We start from the raw sequence: 15,129 nt of genomic DNA on the forward strand, positions 1-15,129 counted from the left end.
TCGCACCCAGGAAATTCTTGTACATTCGCCCATCCTTTTCGTTTCTCCCCTTCGGGCCTTCCCTTCATTCGCCTTGAGTCCCCACTTGACTCGCTTGGCGGCTGTAGTTCCCTTCCTCAGATTGTTCGGGAATTGGCTCGGTCAGCTCAACATGTATGGTAGGTTCGTCCCTATTTTCGTGGAACATCTGTCTCATTTCTTCCCCTTATTCAGCTAGCATAGCCCGAATCATGGCTTGAACTCCAGCCATGGTGACTGGCTCAGGTGCAACTTCTTCTACAACGGGTATTTGCTGAACCACTGGGGGTTGAGGGGGTTGGTTCCTATTTCCGTTTACGTTTACGTATCCACTACGGGTCCTTGCCATCATGATCTATACACCGAATAAGTCGAATCTAGATCTTTATTTAGGATTGACGTCTAAATCATCCTTATCACTCCAAAACGTTTATATGCTAGTTCTAATATCGTATTATTACGTTTAGAATCCTAAACACATAAGGTTTCCAGATCCGGTCGGCAACAGACCAGAGATCCGATCAAACTATAGCATAACAAATCATTTAGCACATAAAAGCCATTTAGGCATCATTCCTAAATTAAGCTAGTGCTCACACCTCACAATCATCGCTTAGCATTCTAAGTTTAAGTCTAGAAATAAATCCATATTCCTAGTTCGCTTAAACTAATGCTCTGATACCAACTGTGACATCCCCATTTTCACGGCCAGAAAAGACCGAATTTGTTTATGCTTTTTAAAAATCAGAGTTCTTTAAATAAAAATGTTGCGGAATTTGTTCCCAGAAAAACACGATAAATACGTTATTAAAACATTTTCGAAGAAACGTACTTTATTCATTTCAAAACGTTTGGGATGTCATCGTTAATACAGAAACATAAGCATAAACAGAACTTACATTTATTTACACTAGTGATCTACATCTCTTTAAATCTCTCAGTGTAATGTGACTTCATATCAACACCTGTGATATAAATAAACTGAGTGGGTCAGGTTGGGAAACCTGGTGAGTACATAGGGTTTTCAACCCACAATAATATAATTATTATGTTTAAACACTCAAACAATCAACCCAATTACCCATCCCTATTAACTTCTTTACTCTTAAGGATTTAACCTAAGAGTCATCTATCCTGCATTTGTTTATTCCGAAGTCCCTTACTTCAAGGGTCATAGGACTGACACTAAATCCATAGCTGCCAATGTTCATTCGTAAAACACTAATTCCACAGCTGTTATAGTCTACTCATCGGGTACTAAATCCATAACTACCAGTGTTCATCTAATTAGTACTAAGTCCATAGCTACCAATTCCTAACAGGTACTAAATCCATAGCTACCAACGTCTAACAGGTACTAAATCCATAGCTATCGGTGTTTGTCCAATAGGCACTAAGTCTATAGCTGCCAATGTATACTCTCATCATCTTATATCTCTCGTCATTCATCTACCCATGTTATACCCAACATATTCATATATATAAAATACGTATACAATTTAAATGATTTAAAACATGTATATAACGTTCATTCAGCATAGACAGCAAATATTCAGATAATATGCACACATAGCACGTAGTTTATATAAAATACTTCATATCTATATGTAAGATGAAATGGAACTATGCACTCACCTGACAAGGTGATGACTTGGTACTCGTTACTGTTAAAACAATTTCCCTCGGACAAAACCTAGTATCATTACCACTAGAGTTTAGTCTAACGTTAACTGCGACTAATTAATAGTCTAGATATTATTATTATTATATAAGCGTTAAGAAACACTCTTATATAACTCATAATAATATCCCAAATACTCATTTTAATTTCCTAATAACGTTACTATATTAAAACATAAGCTATACAAAAGATAGGGTAGGCATAGCTCACTTACAGCGGGTTTTTTCGCAAAACTGGGCTTCGCTAGAGCAGCGTTTCCGAGCTGAAAGGCTCCTCCTCTCGGAGCTTCCCGATGCTCCGGGACTTGCTTCTAACTCCTTGGAGGTGCTAGGGAAAAACCTTGAAGGTTTGGGGGTATTTGGGAGGAAAGAAGTGGAGAGTTGTGAAGAAAATGGGAGATTTTCGCCTCTATTTATAGGCTCCAGAGCCGAGTACGCCGAGCGTACTTGATGTGCACAAAAGTACCCACTAATTTTAATATTTATAACCTAACAAACTAAGACTAACTATGCACTTATAGGCAGTGTACCTAGTCAGATTACAGTATAGCTTAGGTAAGTCGGGTGTCGATCACAAGGAACGGTGTTACTAATTAACCTAATTACTAATAAATTAACCTAATTTATTAACAAATTTAATAAGGGGGTTTTATCTGATTTTGCAAGATCAAATGAACTTAATCAAATTAATAAAAACACACTCTTGCTTAGTTGAATCCACTTCTTCCTTATGGCTAGCTAATGATTATGGGTTATTAAGTTGGGTTTTAGTTATATTAGTAATTTAGTTCTATCTTACCAATAAGTAACTAATTCATGTTAAACCATGTATGTTCACACATAATTAAACACAGAACTAATTATGAATGTGAATATGCTATGTAAGATTTGTTGTATAAACGCAATTATGGTCACAATTTACGTTCTCTAGCACAGCTAAGATTTATTTAGCCTAATTACTAACTAAGATTGGTCAATCCTAGCTCTAACAATTTAATGTTCACTAAATTATTAGGTAAACAAGTTCATGTAGTTTCATAGTCACTAAGCTACACAGAACATGCAATCTAGCAATTAGATAAGCAAATATACATATCAAACACAAACAACTCTTACCAACTCAAATTAATCCATAAACATATAACTATTCATAAGTTCAAAGCTTCATCTAGCTAAGCAAAAGTAGCTAGATTTAGCTGCTCATCATAGTAATTAAACTAGCACAGCTAAAACTAATGAAAAACATGTTTATAATCAACTAAATATAAAACTTTACTTCTTTTGGTGTTGAAATCCCTCTTCCAGGACCTTTCTTTTCTTCTGAAACGTCTCCTGGAACTCCTTTTCTTCTGCCAAAAGTCCCTTTATTCGTAATAATAGGAGAACTTATATAATCCTCAAAAACTTGCGCCACATCGTGGCCATATGCGCCACGTCGTGGGCTCCAAGTAAAACGTATCCTTCAAGGAAATCCTCCGCGTTGCGATGTTTATCTACTGGAACACCCGTGCCACGTCGTGGGATGCACCGCCACGTCGTGAATTAAGCTCTTATTATGAAATTATTATTTTCTTGTCTTCCAAGCCTCCCATGTTCCCCATTTTGTCACCTCTGGTCCCTCTCTTCGAAAATCCTTTGTATTGACTGAAAATAACAATTTAAACTCATAAATATCACTATTCTGTACATATTATCAATTTATTAATAAAAATGTACTTAAATACTGCCTAAAAATAAGTATAAATATGGCAATATCAGTACTCAAAAATTATGCTAAGGGTAATGGTTACGCTGAGCGTACGCAAAATTACGATGGGCATAATGAGCCACGTGTCACCATCTGGTGGCTAGCCTTGGGGAGGAAACAACGGCTGTGATCGCACCACGTCACCCAAACTCGCACAACACCCTCCCGACTTAGAAAAATCATAACTTTCGTATACGAGCTCCGTTTTCGACGTTCTTTATATCCACGCGAAGGTGGGAATGTACTCTACAACTTTCGTTTAGACTCTATCTGCTAATTTTGGATCGATTTTAAATTTTATATTATTAATAGGCCGGGACAGGATTGGTCCGTTAAATTCTCATAACTTCTTCATCCGATGTCCGTTTTAATCCATCTTTTTCTCGTTACGCTACTCTTAACGAGATCTTCGATTCTCATTTAGGTTGTGTCGGCTAAAACCGCTCGATCTAATATTCGAATTTCGGACTGTACACTGCTAATCCGAAACTTCGAAAAATCATAATTTCTTCATACGAAGTCGGATTTGGGCGTTCTTTTTATCGATGTTTTTAGTTTAACATATTCTATGACTTTAGTTTATATTTCTAAGGCTAAAACTCGCTCTATCGTAAATTCACTATTTACGCTTCCCGGTGCCATGCCGGTTCCGTCGCAAAACTTCGACGGGTCATAACTTCTTCGTTATAACTCGGATTTCGGCGTTCTTTATATGTACGGAAACCTTGTAACATATTCTACAACTTGGTTAAGATTATTTATTCTAAATAATTTTTTGTCGAAAAGTCATTTTCGACCCCTATTGCCTCTAAATTAACTAGCCCGGATTTACGGGCGTTACACTCCTAGTCCTCTACTCTTCTACACAACCTTACTAATGACTGAAATACCCTTGTTGCGGGTTCCATGATCTGGAAATCATTTTGCATAATGATGGAGATGTTGAGAGCCGAAAATATTTGTGATCAAAGGATCTTAACAAAAACAAACCTATAGAGAGTTCGATGTTCATATTCACCAAGGATACAACTTGTAAATTATACATAAAAACTTATACATCACTCAAGCCTCAATGCTCCATCATTAACTATACAAAAATAATGTAATCGGTTGGATCTCATAGCAAAAAAACACACAATAGAATGACATAATCTGACAGAATTACATCAGAAATGTCGGAATCCTGCACAAAAACATTGTTACCATCTTTCTACAAACTTAGAATCTGCATAAATCTTTAAATAAATAGCAAATCATCTCACTAAATTGAAAAAAATAGTGTTATAATATGAGATAACATTTTGTTAAACATCTGATGGGTTTTTTTTAATAAAGTTGTAAATGAAAAAGAGCCGACTATAGTGAATAAGGTAGTGTTTGTTTTTTGTCTGCAGATCTGCGAGATGTCTTCTGTCTGCGCCGCGCAGACCACGCGCAGACATTAGTCTTCGCAGACTGTTTGTTTTTTTGAAGACTGCAGACCTAAAAATGTCTGCGCGCCCTCTTCTTGGCGCAGATGTGGACCAGAGTCTTCTAACATCTTCAGACATCTTCTAGCTTAAAAAAACATATATATCTTTATTTTTTTTAAGTTTTTTTTTAATTTATATTTTTTCCAACTTTATTAATGATAAACAATATGAAAAAAAAAATACAAAACTTAAAAAAAAACATTTGACGATACAAACATGATATTTTTAACAAATTTAGAAATAAAAATTTATTATAATAATAGTCGCTGAAGTTGTTTATATAAATATGAAAAAAAAATCATAATATATTCTTATATTTTTTTGCCAAAATTTTGTAAAACTTTATTTAATAGAGTATCATCAATTTCTCGAGAAAATATTTATCGTACGTTTTTAATAGATTTATTTGAAAAAATCGAAGTTTATTTCCATCTATTTATGTATCAAATTCTTTGATCACTAATTATAATGTTTAGTTATAACTTTACAATCAAAGTTGTTGGTTTTTATCAAATATGTATATGAATTAATACCATTTTTATTTTTATTTTTTATATAATAATACATAAAAGTTGATCTAGATTCGTTATATATTTATAATAAAGTCATAAAAATATATAAAAAATTCGCTTTGAAGTTTTAAAAAATCAGTTTATTTAGATTTCAGTTTATTTTAATAGCCCGCAGATGTTAAAAAAACAAACAGTCTTCTTTTTTCAGACTGCAGACGTTTGGTCCACCTCTTCTACTGCAGAGGTCTACAGATGTGGTCCGCAGACTGCAGACATTTTGCCTCAGAAAAAACAAACAGCACCTAAGTCTCAATTCTTTAAGAAGGCTAGAAAAAGAGTTGAACTTACACATATTCAATCAGAATCATAAATCAATTGTCAGCACCAAGTGAATAAGTCTCAATTCTTCAAAAATCAAAACTTCCACCAATAAGAAATCAAAAAACTTTCAATTCTGAGGGTTCAGTTGTTCAGAATAAATAAATAAATAACTTGGAATAAATTTATAAAACCAGAAAAGAATAGGAAAAGAAATCGATTTAAACATTGACATTTGCATCATGCAATCATTGACTTAAGGAAATCAGTCGATGTGATCATCAGTATGCGTTTTTTTTCCTCTGAGTTCTGTGAAATCCAATTAGTAGAAGCAGGATGTCAATCTGTGAAATCCATGGGAACGTGATGTATCAATATTTTTAAGAAGGAAGAAGTGTTCACGTATCAATTTTTCTTTCAAACGAAGTCAATAACGAAACGACACAGTTTTAAGTATTGGGTTTGTAATCTTATATACGGTATCTTCACTATTCCTTATATATATATATATATATATATATATATATATATATATATATATATATATATATATATATATATATATATATATATATATATATATATATATATATATATATATATATATATATAATGGATAATGGTTTAATTCAAACTTACAATGGCATTGGCAAGTTGATCATTGACCTTTTACAATGGTTTTGACTTCAAGTATTGCAACTAATGCACTCAAATCCGGAGCCTCTAAACTTGTGCAGTCAAGTTAGGTTGCATGAAGTTTACTCAATAAATTTAAAAACATTATTCCGCGATTTCTTTAAAACCTTAGATATTTAGTTCAAACTTTCAATCATCTCAAATTTGTCTTTAGCCATGATCTCTTCCACCTTCAACTTCTCATCAACAGCAATTTGGAAAACACTTGCATTTTCAACATTAATCCTCATCGTCCTAATCATTTTCTCGAACCAACCCAATTCTCTACAGACCGATATCATTCATGTTGCAACTAATCAGTCCTTCTTACCACTCAACACCACAAACATTTCCCATCTTGTTTTTGGACTTGTGGGGTCTACAAAAGCATGGCGCTATCGGAAATCCTACATCGAGTCATGGTGGCGTCCAAACACCACCCGCGGATACCTCTATCTTGACAGGACCCCGACTGATGATCTCTTGCCATGGTCACAGAATTCTCCTCCTTTTCGTATTTCTGATGATAATTCAAAGTTATTGGTAGAAACGAAGCATGTTGCACCAATCATGGTGCGGATGGTGCATGCAGTTATCGAGGTTTTTAGGGAAGAGAGAGAAGGGGTACGATGGTACGTCATGGGAGATGATGACTCGATCTTTTTTGTTGACAATTTGGTGGATGAACTATCGAAATATGATCATACTAAGTATATATACATTGGAGGTCATTCAGAGAGTATAATCTCGAATCAAGTTTACTCGTATGACATGGGATTTGGTGGAGCTGGACTCATATTGAGTTATCCGTTGGCAAAGATGGTGCAACAAAATATTGAAGACTGTTTTAGAAGGTATCCGTATTTGAACAGTGCAGATCTGATTTTGATGACTTGTGTGAATGATTTTGGAGTTTCAGTGACTCCTCATCAAGGTCTTCATCAGGTATGATTGTCGTTGTTTAAATGGTGTGGTAAATAGCATGCTTGAGTTTCAATATATGCAAAAATGGAAAAGAAAAAAAAAAAAAAAAAAAAAAAAAACAAGGACATCAAATTAATTATATAATAAATTAAAATTTGATCAATTCAAAATATTCAATATCCACTTGTTTAATCTGACTTTTGATGAGAAAAATTTAAGAAAAGAATGTCGTGGCTACACCTTTGTTTGCTAAAGAAGTTGTCGTTAAGGCTATTTTTTTAAGAATAGCTACTAAAATGCATAAAATTGCAATTAAAATGCAGAAAAATTGTATCAGTAAATGGAGAAAAACAGTAATTATATAAAATACTTAGTATAAAATTCATAATATATGTTAAAGTTATTATTTATGCAAATTAAAACATTTACGAAACATAAAACTAGTCCTACACGGCTACACCCCATCATCATCATCCGCATCCCCCTTGTTCCCTCGTTATTGACTCCGCTATCATTTTGTGTCGATAACAATTTAAAGAAGTTTGCGATTCTACCTTCATATGCCGGGTCACTTAGTATAACATCAAGACAATATGGCTTCAAAGTAACTATGTACATTAGAAAACTTATAGGTTAAATCAATAAAGTAAAATAAATGGAATTTTAAAACTAACAATTATCAAAATATCAACAAAGAGAAAAATACAAATTACCAAATTAAATATAAAACTGCAAAAATGTCAACATAAACCAAAATACCAAAAATATCAAACCATCTAAGTATTTGGAAGCCTTTACAAGTTCATCGTACATGTTCTTGCCAATCTACTTTATTCGTTCGGTGGTTAAAGAATGCCAAACGATTTTCTCAAAAATCGACAAAGCACCGAAGGTCCACTCCTTTTATGGAAGATTATCAAATATGCTAAAACATACAAGAAAAGTTAATTCTCTTTAAGTTTAGCTTCCAAAAAGCTTACGACTCCACGGTATTCAGATGGCATACTTCAAGCTACCGGCTTAGGAAATAAATAAAGAGCGTGGATTCAAGCGCCTTACCTCCTCTACAGCTTCCATTCTAATCAATGGGTCTCCAACCATAGAGTTCAAAATGAAGAGTGGTCTTCGCCAAGGCGATCCTCTTTCTCCATTCCTTTTCTTTCTAGTCATGGAATAGAGAGAGAGAGAGAGAGAGAGAGAGAGAGAGAGAGAGAGAGAAGAGAAGTTTTATCAAATGTTTCCAAGTGGGTGATGTCGATTGTGATGTGTTGCACCATTTCTTTGCAGACAATGCGATGTTTGTCGGAGATTGGGACAGTGAAAATTTAATTTAGGTTCTTACATTTTTCAAATTACTTCGGGCATTTAAATCAATACTTCAAAAAGTAAGCTTGTTGGTGTTGGTGTTGGTTCTTAAGATTACCAATTTGGCAAACTTCATCAATTGCAAAAAAGAAAACCTTCCATGTACCTTATGTTGCTGATTAAACAAAATATGTCTAGAATCAATGTTGGGAACCCGGTCATTTATAAATTCAAAAAAATAAATAAATAAATAAATAAAACATCAAGGAGGAAAGTTAAGGTTGTATCTATTAGAAGTCTTTCTTATAAAGTTCCTCCCTGGTTTGCTTGGCTCTTATTACGTATCTTCTTTTAAAGCTCCAAAAAAGTTCAAACATATTCTTGAAAGCCCTATAAGAGATTTCGTTTGGGGTGCAAATGGTGACGCCATAAAGACTATGGAATAAATGGACACTTGCTCTCTCTAGCAAAAACAAATGGGCTTGGGGATTGGGAGCCTCTTTGGAGCGATCCACTTTCCTCAGTTATGTTTGTTTTTTCTAAAAAATCATTTTTGGTCACTTATTGCTATGTCGTGTAGCACACGCACACTAGACCATTTGTAGCTATTTGTTTTTCAGAAGACTTCTAGCTTAAAAATTGTTGCGTGTGTGCTGCATGGCGTAGCACTAAATCATCTGCTTCAAACAATTTCACACCTTACTTTGATTTATTTCAACATTCTGCAGACGTTAAAAAACAAACAGACTTTTTATCACATTCTGCAGCCGTTTGGTCTACCTCTTCTGCTATAAAAGGTTGCAGAAGTGGTCCGCAGACTTCAAACATTTGCATTTCAAAAAAACAAACAACACCTAAATGAAATGGAGATTCCTTAATGAACCTAACTATAAGTGGGTCAAAGTTATTGAAGGTATATAAAGAAATAATGGCAGTTTTAACTCGATCATCACCCAAAGGTATTATTCCATTTGCCTTGTTATCATATTATCTTGTAATGATTGTGTTAATTTGGGGTTAAATCTCAAAGAGGCCATTCCTAGGAAGGTAGAGAATTGAATTTTACCAGCTTTTAGGAGGCTAAATGGGCCCAAGGTTTACTTTTCAAATCCTAATTTCATCATTTATAAGCTTTGGAGAAGTATCAATATTGTTATGTAGTTGATCATCTTTCTTCCTTAGGCTTCTATTGGAATGGAGGAGGGAAATCGGGGGCGGTATTGAGAAACATGAATTTCAAAATATGTCAAAAAAAATATTGGTTTTGTTATTTTTTCTAATCAACAGGAATGTTAGGTATGGAATTTTAGATGTATAAGGAGACTTCATTGTTAAACATGTTATAGAGAATTTGATGCTTGTTTCCTTACATGATTAAACCAAGGTTACTAATTGGAACTCCATCTTGTTGATTAAAGTTAACATATTTAGATGGAGGTTGTCTTAGAATGGCCTTCCAACCAGGTGCAACCTAGATAAGAGAGGAATATATATCCATTTTGGTATATGCCCTCTTTGCAACAATCTCCTTGATACCATTGACCACATCTTTGGTTTTGTTAATTTTTTCCAACAAATTCATGTCAAATTAGCTCTTTATTGATGCAATAACCTACATGTTTCTTCCTTCAAACAAATTCTTTTTGGGCTTCAACGAACTTCTGGTAAGTCTTAGATGTCAGATGCGGTCATCGTGTGTTGCTTATGATCTATCTGGATTTTTAGGAATAAACTCTTATTTGGAGTTCTCAACCCCAAAAGGGGGATGTTATTGATTCAATTTTATACCACTCCTTCATGTGGGTTGCTTATAGGATTGGGGGATCGAATGTATCTTGGTATAAATGGGAAACCCGACCATTGTTGTTAGAATGATTTAACCCTATTATATATGTTTTTCTCTCTCTAATTCCTTATTAGAGTTTTTATTGAGCCAAAGTTATAAAAGAAGAACATATACCAAAATATCAATAAAAGGATTCCAAACTTACAATTACCATAATATCAACATAAACCAAACTACAAATTACCAAATACCAAACTACCTCAACATAAACCAAAATACCAAACTACTAAATTACCAAAGTAACAACATAAATAAGTACCAAATTACAATATATATATATATATATATATATATATATATATATATATATATATATATATATATATATATATATATATAAAATTAAAAATTAAAAAAAAAATAAAAAATTAGCATGGTCCAAACTACAAAGTACCAAACTACTAAAGTACCAAAACATTATCATAAACAAACTAGTAGAGTAAGAACATAAACCAACCTACCAATTGTCGAAGTTTATTATAAATAATGAATATACACCAAAATTACCAAACTAACATGCATTCATTGATAGTTATATGAGACTTTGAAATTATATTAGCTAGTTTTACATGTGTATAGTGCGATGTCTTTGACTGTTGTGGTGCCTATGATACTGACTATCCCTTAGAGTAACTCGATGTTGCAAAATAAGTTTATGTCTAATGCCTTTAACACGATCTCATCAAGCACTCTATACCTTTTCAAGTATGGCTACCTCATCCAGTAGTGTTGGATTACACTCTTCATCTAATCCTTAAGTTTATAGTTCTAACTATTGTACTAAATCATGTCGTATTTTTCAAAGATGGTTTGATAGATTAATATACACACATATTCACTTTAAACAAACACTTACATATTGTTGCTCAACTAATGAGCTATTGAATGTACCGTCTTTACTTGTATGAACATCGTGGGTGTCTATCAAAATGAAAAAGCAAAGGTTTCCCCTGTTCTTCGCCATTGATTGTGAGAGGTTAAGGATTTTTGCCTTGCCCCTTATTTTTTGGGATCGAAAAACTTCGATTATAATTAAAATAATATTAGTCAATATAATTTATAATAAACAAATAGATATACTAAATAAATCAATCATAATAAGGCTTGACATCCAACTCGTGTTGACGATTGCTTCCACCCAATAGAGGTGGTGGATCCTCATGGTCAACTTTGTCACGGCCCCGACATATGACATCAGCCATCAAGTAAAGAAGAATAATCCAAATGAATGTCACAGTTTGAAAAAGTTATAAGATATGGAATACAAAAAAAAAACATTAGGAATAAAGTTTTCTATTACATCATGAAAAATCATTAAGTGTCTCTCTCATATACAAATAAAGTTGTATATTTCAAATAGAAAATATGAGTGTCTCTTTTAAATATAAATAAGGTTTTATATTAAAAATAAAGTGATTTATAGGGTGTTTGGGATAACTTTTTAAACTAAAAAATCTTTTTTAGAAAAGAACTTTTTGATTCATGTCTTTTTCTAAAAGATAATTTTAAAATGTGTTTGTTTAAACTTTTGAGGGGACAAAATAAAAAAATGCAAAAGTTGCTAAAAGTCACCGATTCCTGACTTCTTAAACCCCTTCTTTTTCTTCTTCTCAAAAACACAATTTAAAAGATCTTTTCAAATTACCAAATAACTTTTTAAACTTTTGACTTGTTGGAAAAGCAAAAAATCACAAAAGTCATTTAAAAAGCAAAGTCAAACACCCTCTTAATCATACTCACCCTTAAATACGTCAGTGTCTCTTTTATACGTTTTAGTATCGTAATCAGTCTCATCCTAGATACCCAATGGTAGAGTAACTTCATTTCCAGTCTCTCCCTCGGTATCATAATCAATTGATCATAATGAAAGTACTCGGTGTAGTCGTTACAAGTTTATATAGAAATATATACTAAAATATATATCGGAGAAACAAAGAGAAAATGAGAGTTGAATCTTTCTTAAACAAACAAGCATGTAATGCGCATTCACATCCTAAATGATATAAAGTATTAAAAAAAAATAAAGCAATCCCAAAATAAGAACAACCCAAAATTAATTTCTAAATCAGTTTTTTGATGAGTATTCTAAGCTCACGTTCATTTAAATGAAGACACATAAACTAAATATCAATGTTTCAATGTAGTTTCATATTTTTGTTAGTTATAGCATCCTACTTTTTTTTCTATTAAAACATTATACTTTAAATAGTTCACTTATTAAATACTATATAGTATTTTAGTTTGAATATAAGAAATAACATCTTATATTTATTGTTTTCATTTTTTTCTCCTACATCATTGTACTTTAAGTATTATTATTTTTTTACATATTTTATTTAAGCGAAAACCAATATATTATATTTAAATGTAAGATTTGTTTGTTTAGGAATGTATGTTTCTTAATCATAAATTGGGAGGAAAATGATTCTTAAGACATAAGAAAACATATTACATGTATTTCAATGATTTGTAATTAAGTCATTACAATCTAAGCTGATGATGATTTATCTAATTAAGTCATTGCAATTTAGAGTTTAACTAATTAAGTCATTACAAACTAAGCTTATTATGATTACATAACAAATATATTAAGTCTTTAATAATTATGGCACAACAAGACCACAATTTAGGGATTATATAATTAAGTCATTACAACAAGATTACATAACAAATGCATTACGTCCTTAACAATTAAGTCATAACAAAAACACACTTTAGGGATTATCTAATTAAGGCATTACAAGATGATTACATAACAAATGGCTTAAGTCGTTAAAAAAATTAATCGCAACAACAAACACACTTTAGGGATTATCTAATTATTACCAGATAATTACATAACAAAGCATTAAGTACCTTCCAAGCAGATTAACAAAGCATTAAATCATTAACGCTCAAGTCCTTACAATCCATAGCGTTATGGTTAATTCATACTTAAAGAAAGAGAGTTTGGTCTCCTAATCACAAAAACGGGAGGTAAAAATGATTAAATCGGTGGTGGTGGTCATTGTGGTTGTTGACAAAGAGAAAGAAAGAGAAAAAGATGTGTCGGTTTCAGAGGGAGATAGAACCCTAAATCTCTTGTGTTTTGAACGAGAGGAGATAGAAACGCAATATGATATAAGACAGAAATATAAGACGACAGAGTTTTTTTAGGAAGATGGACATATTAAAAAGTCCATGCATCTTTCTTATTATATTTTAGACATTAAGATGTGACGTACATTCGAGTACGTCCAGAATGTTCACAAATGATGACAAATTTACGACAGACAATTCTGTTTATCGTAAATCTTTAAAATTTCAGAAAATGACATAAGTTTTACAAGATACTTTTTATATATCAAAAAATCAACATATTTACCCACATCCAGAATATGCATAAACCTTCTTTTCCAACCATCTCTATAGTTTTTAGATCTCTAACTAAAGCTTCACCGGAACATCTAAGCATACTCTCCAATGCTTAGGTCTTACACATTATTAAATAAGTAGTATATCGCCATTAAAAAATACGTTATACTAAAATGTATATTTCAGGTAAAATAGTCAAAGGAAATTTATGTATTTGTACTAAAAAAGATAAGGTAAAGTTTCTTGTCCTATCTATACCATGTAATAATGTATGATTGCTATATATATTTGTAGCCAAGTCTAAATATTTTAAGTATCTTTACAGATGGATATACGTGGAGATGCATCAGGATTTCTATCTGCCCATCCAAGAGTTCCATTACTTTCCCTTCATCATTTCGACCACATAGATCCTATTTTTCACTCTATGGATCGATTCGAATCCACAAATCATCTCATGAAAGCTGCAAATGTCGATCAACCTCGTTTGATTCAACAAACCATATGTTACAATAGAAATTTGAATTGGTCATTTTCAGTTTCATGGGGCTACTCGGTTCATATCTATGAGAAACTCATACCTCGTAGCATCCTAAAGATCCCACTTGAGACCTTCAAGCCATGGATACAAAAAGCCAAGCCACCTCTTTACATATTCAACACAAGAACACTTTCAAATGACCCATGTGCAACTCCTCATGTATTTTCATTCGAGTCCATAAAGAATATCAATGATTATGAAAGTAAAATCATTACAAGTTATACTCGCTTTGGTTCACGTGGGTTACCAACATGTGGATTCGCAAACAATCATTCTGTAGATTCCGTTTCAAGAATTAACGTTGTTTCACCGAATAGAAAACCCAACCAAGTAAGTTTGATTGTTTGAATATCACATTCAAAAAAAGTTTGTAAATCATCACTAAATATGTATATATATGTATAACTAAAATTATTTTTAACTTAAATATCGAATAATATTATTGGTTTGGTGTAGAATGGGAAAACAGAATGTTGCGATGTACTTGAGATTGATGACATGGGAGTCGCAAAGCTAAATTTGAGGGATTGCATGAACGATGAGTTAATTGCATGAGATTAAGTTTTTCAGAACTATAATATTCTAATTGTGAATTGTGATCAAGTTTCTTTTAATTTAACATTATCAATGAACTTGAAGTTTGTATTAATTAAGCATATGTCAAAAACCTTCGTTGACTTTTTCTTGGGTGTTTGAGAAACATATATAAATGAACTCGATTCTCTATCCTTCTACAA

The 15,129-nt window shown here is 32.6% G+C and overlaps 1 protein-coding gene across 1 annotated transcript; it reads left to right on the forward strand.

Annotated features, from left to right (window-relative positions):
- The first annotated feature begins 6,570 nt into the window (after window positions 1-6,570).
- LOC145031449 (uncharacterized) lies at window positions 6,571-15,075 on the forward strand. The gene is made up of 3 exons (XM_078980002.1): window positions 6,571-7,367; window positions 14,177-14,722; window positions 14,849-15,075. Exons 1-3 carry the CDS (start codon window positions 6,600-6,602, stop codon window positions 14,945-14,947), a joined length of 1,413 nt encoding a protein of 470 aa, XP_078836128.1. The 5' UTR covers window positions 6,571-6,599; the 3' UTR covers window positions 14,948-15,075.
- The last annotated feature ends 54 nt before the right edge of the window (window positions 15,076-15,129 follow it).

Source organism: Lactuca saligna, chromosome 2, assembly GCF_052625555.1.
Source record: "Lactuca saligna cultivar CGN05327 chromosome 2, ASM5262555v1, whole genome shotgun sequence".
Taxonomy (NCBI): Eukaryota; Viridiplantae; Streptophyta; class Magnoliopsida; order Asterales; family Asteraceae; genus Lactuca; species Lactuca saligna.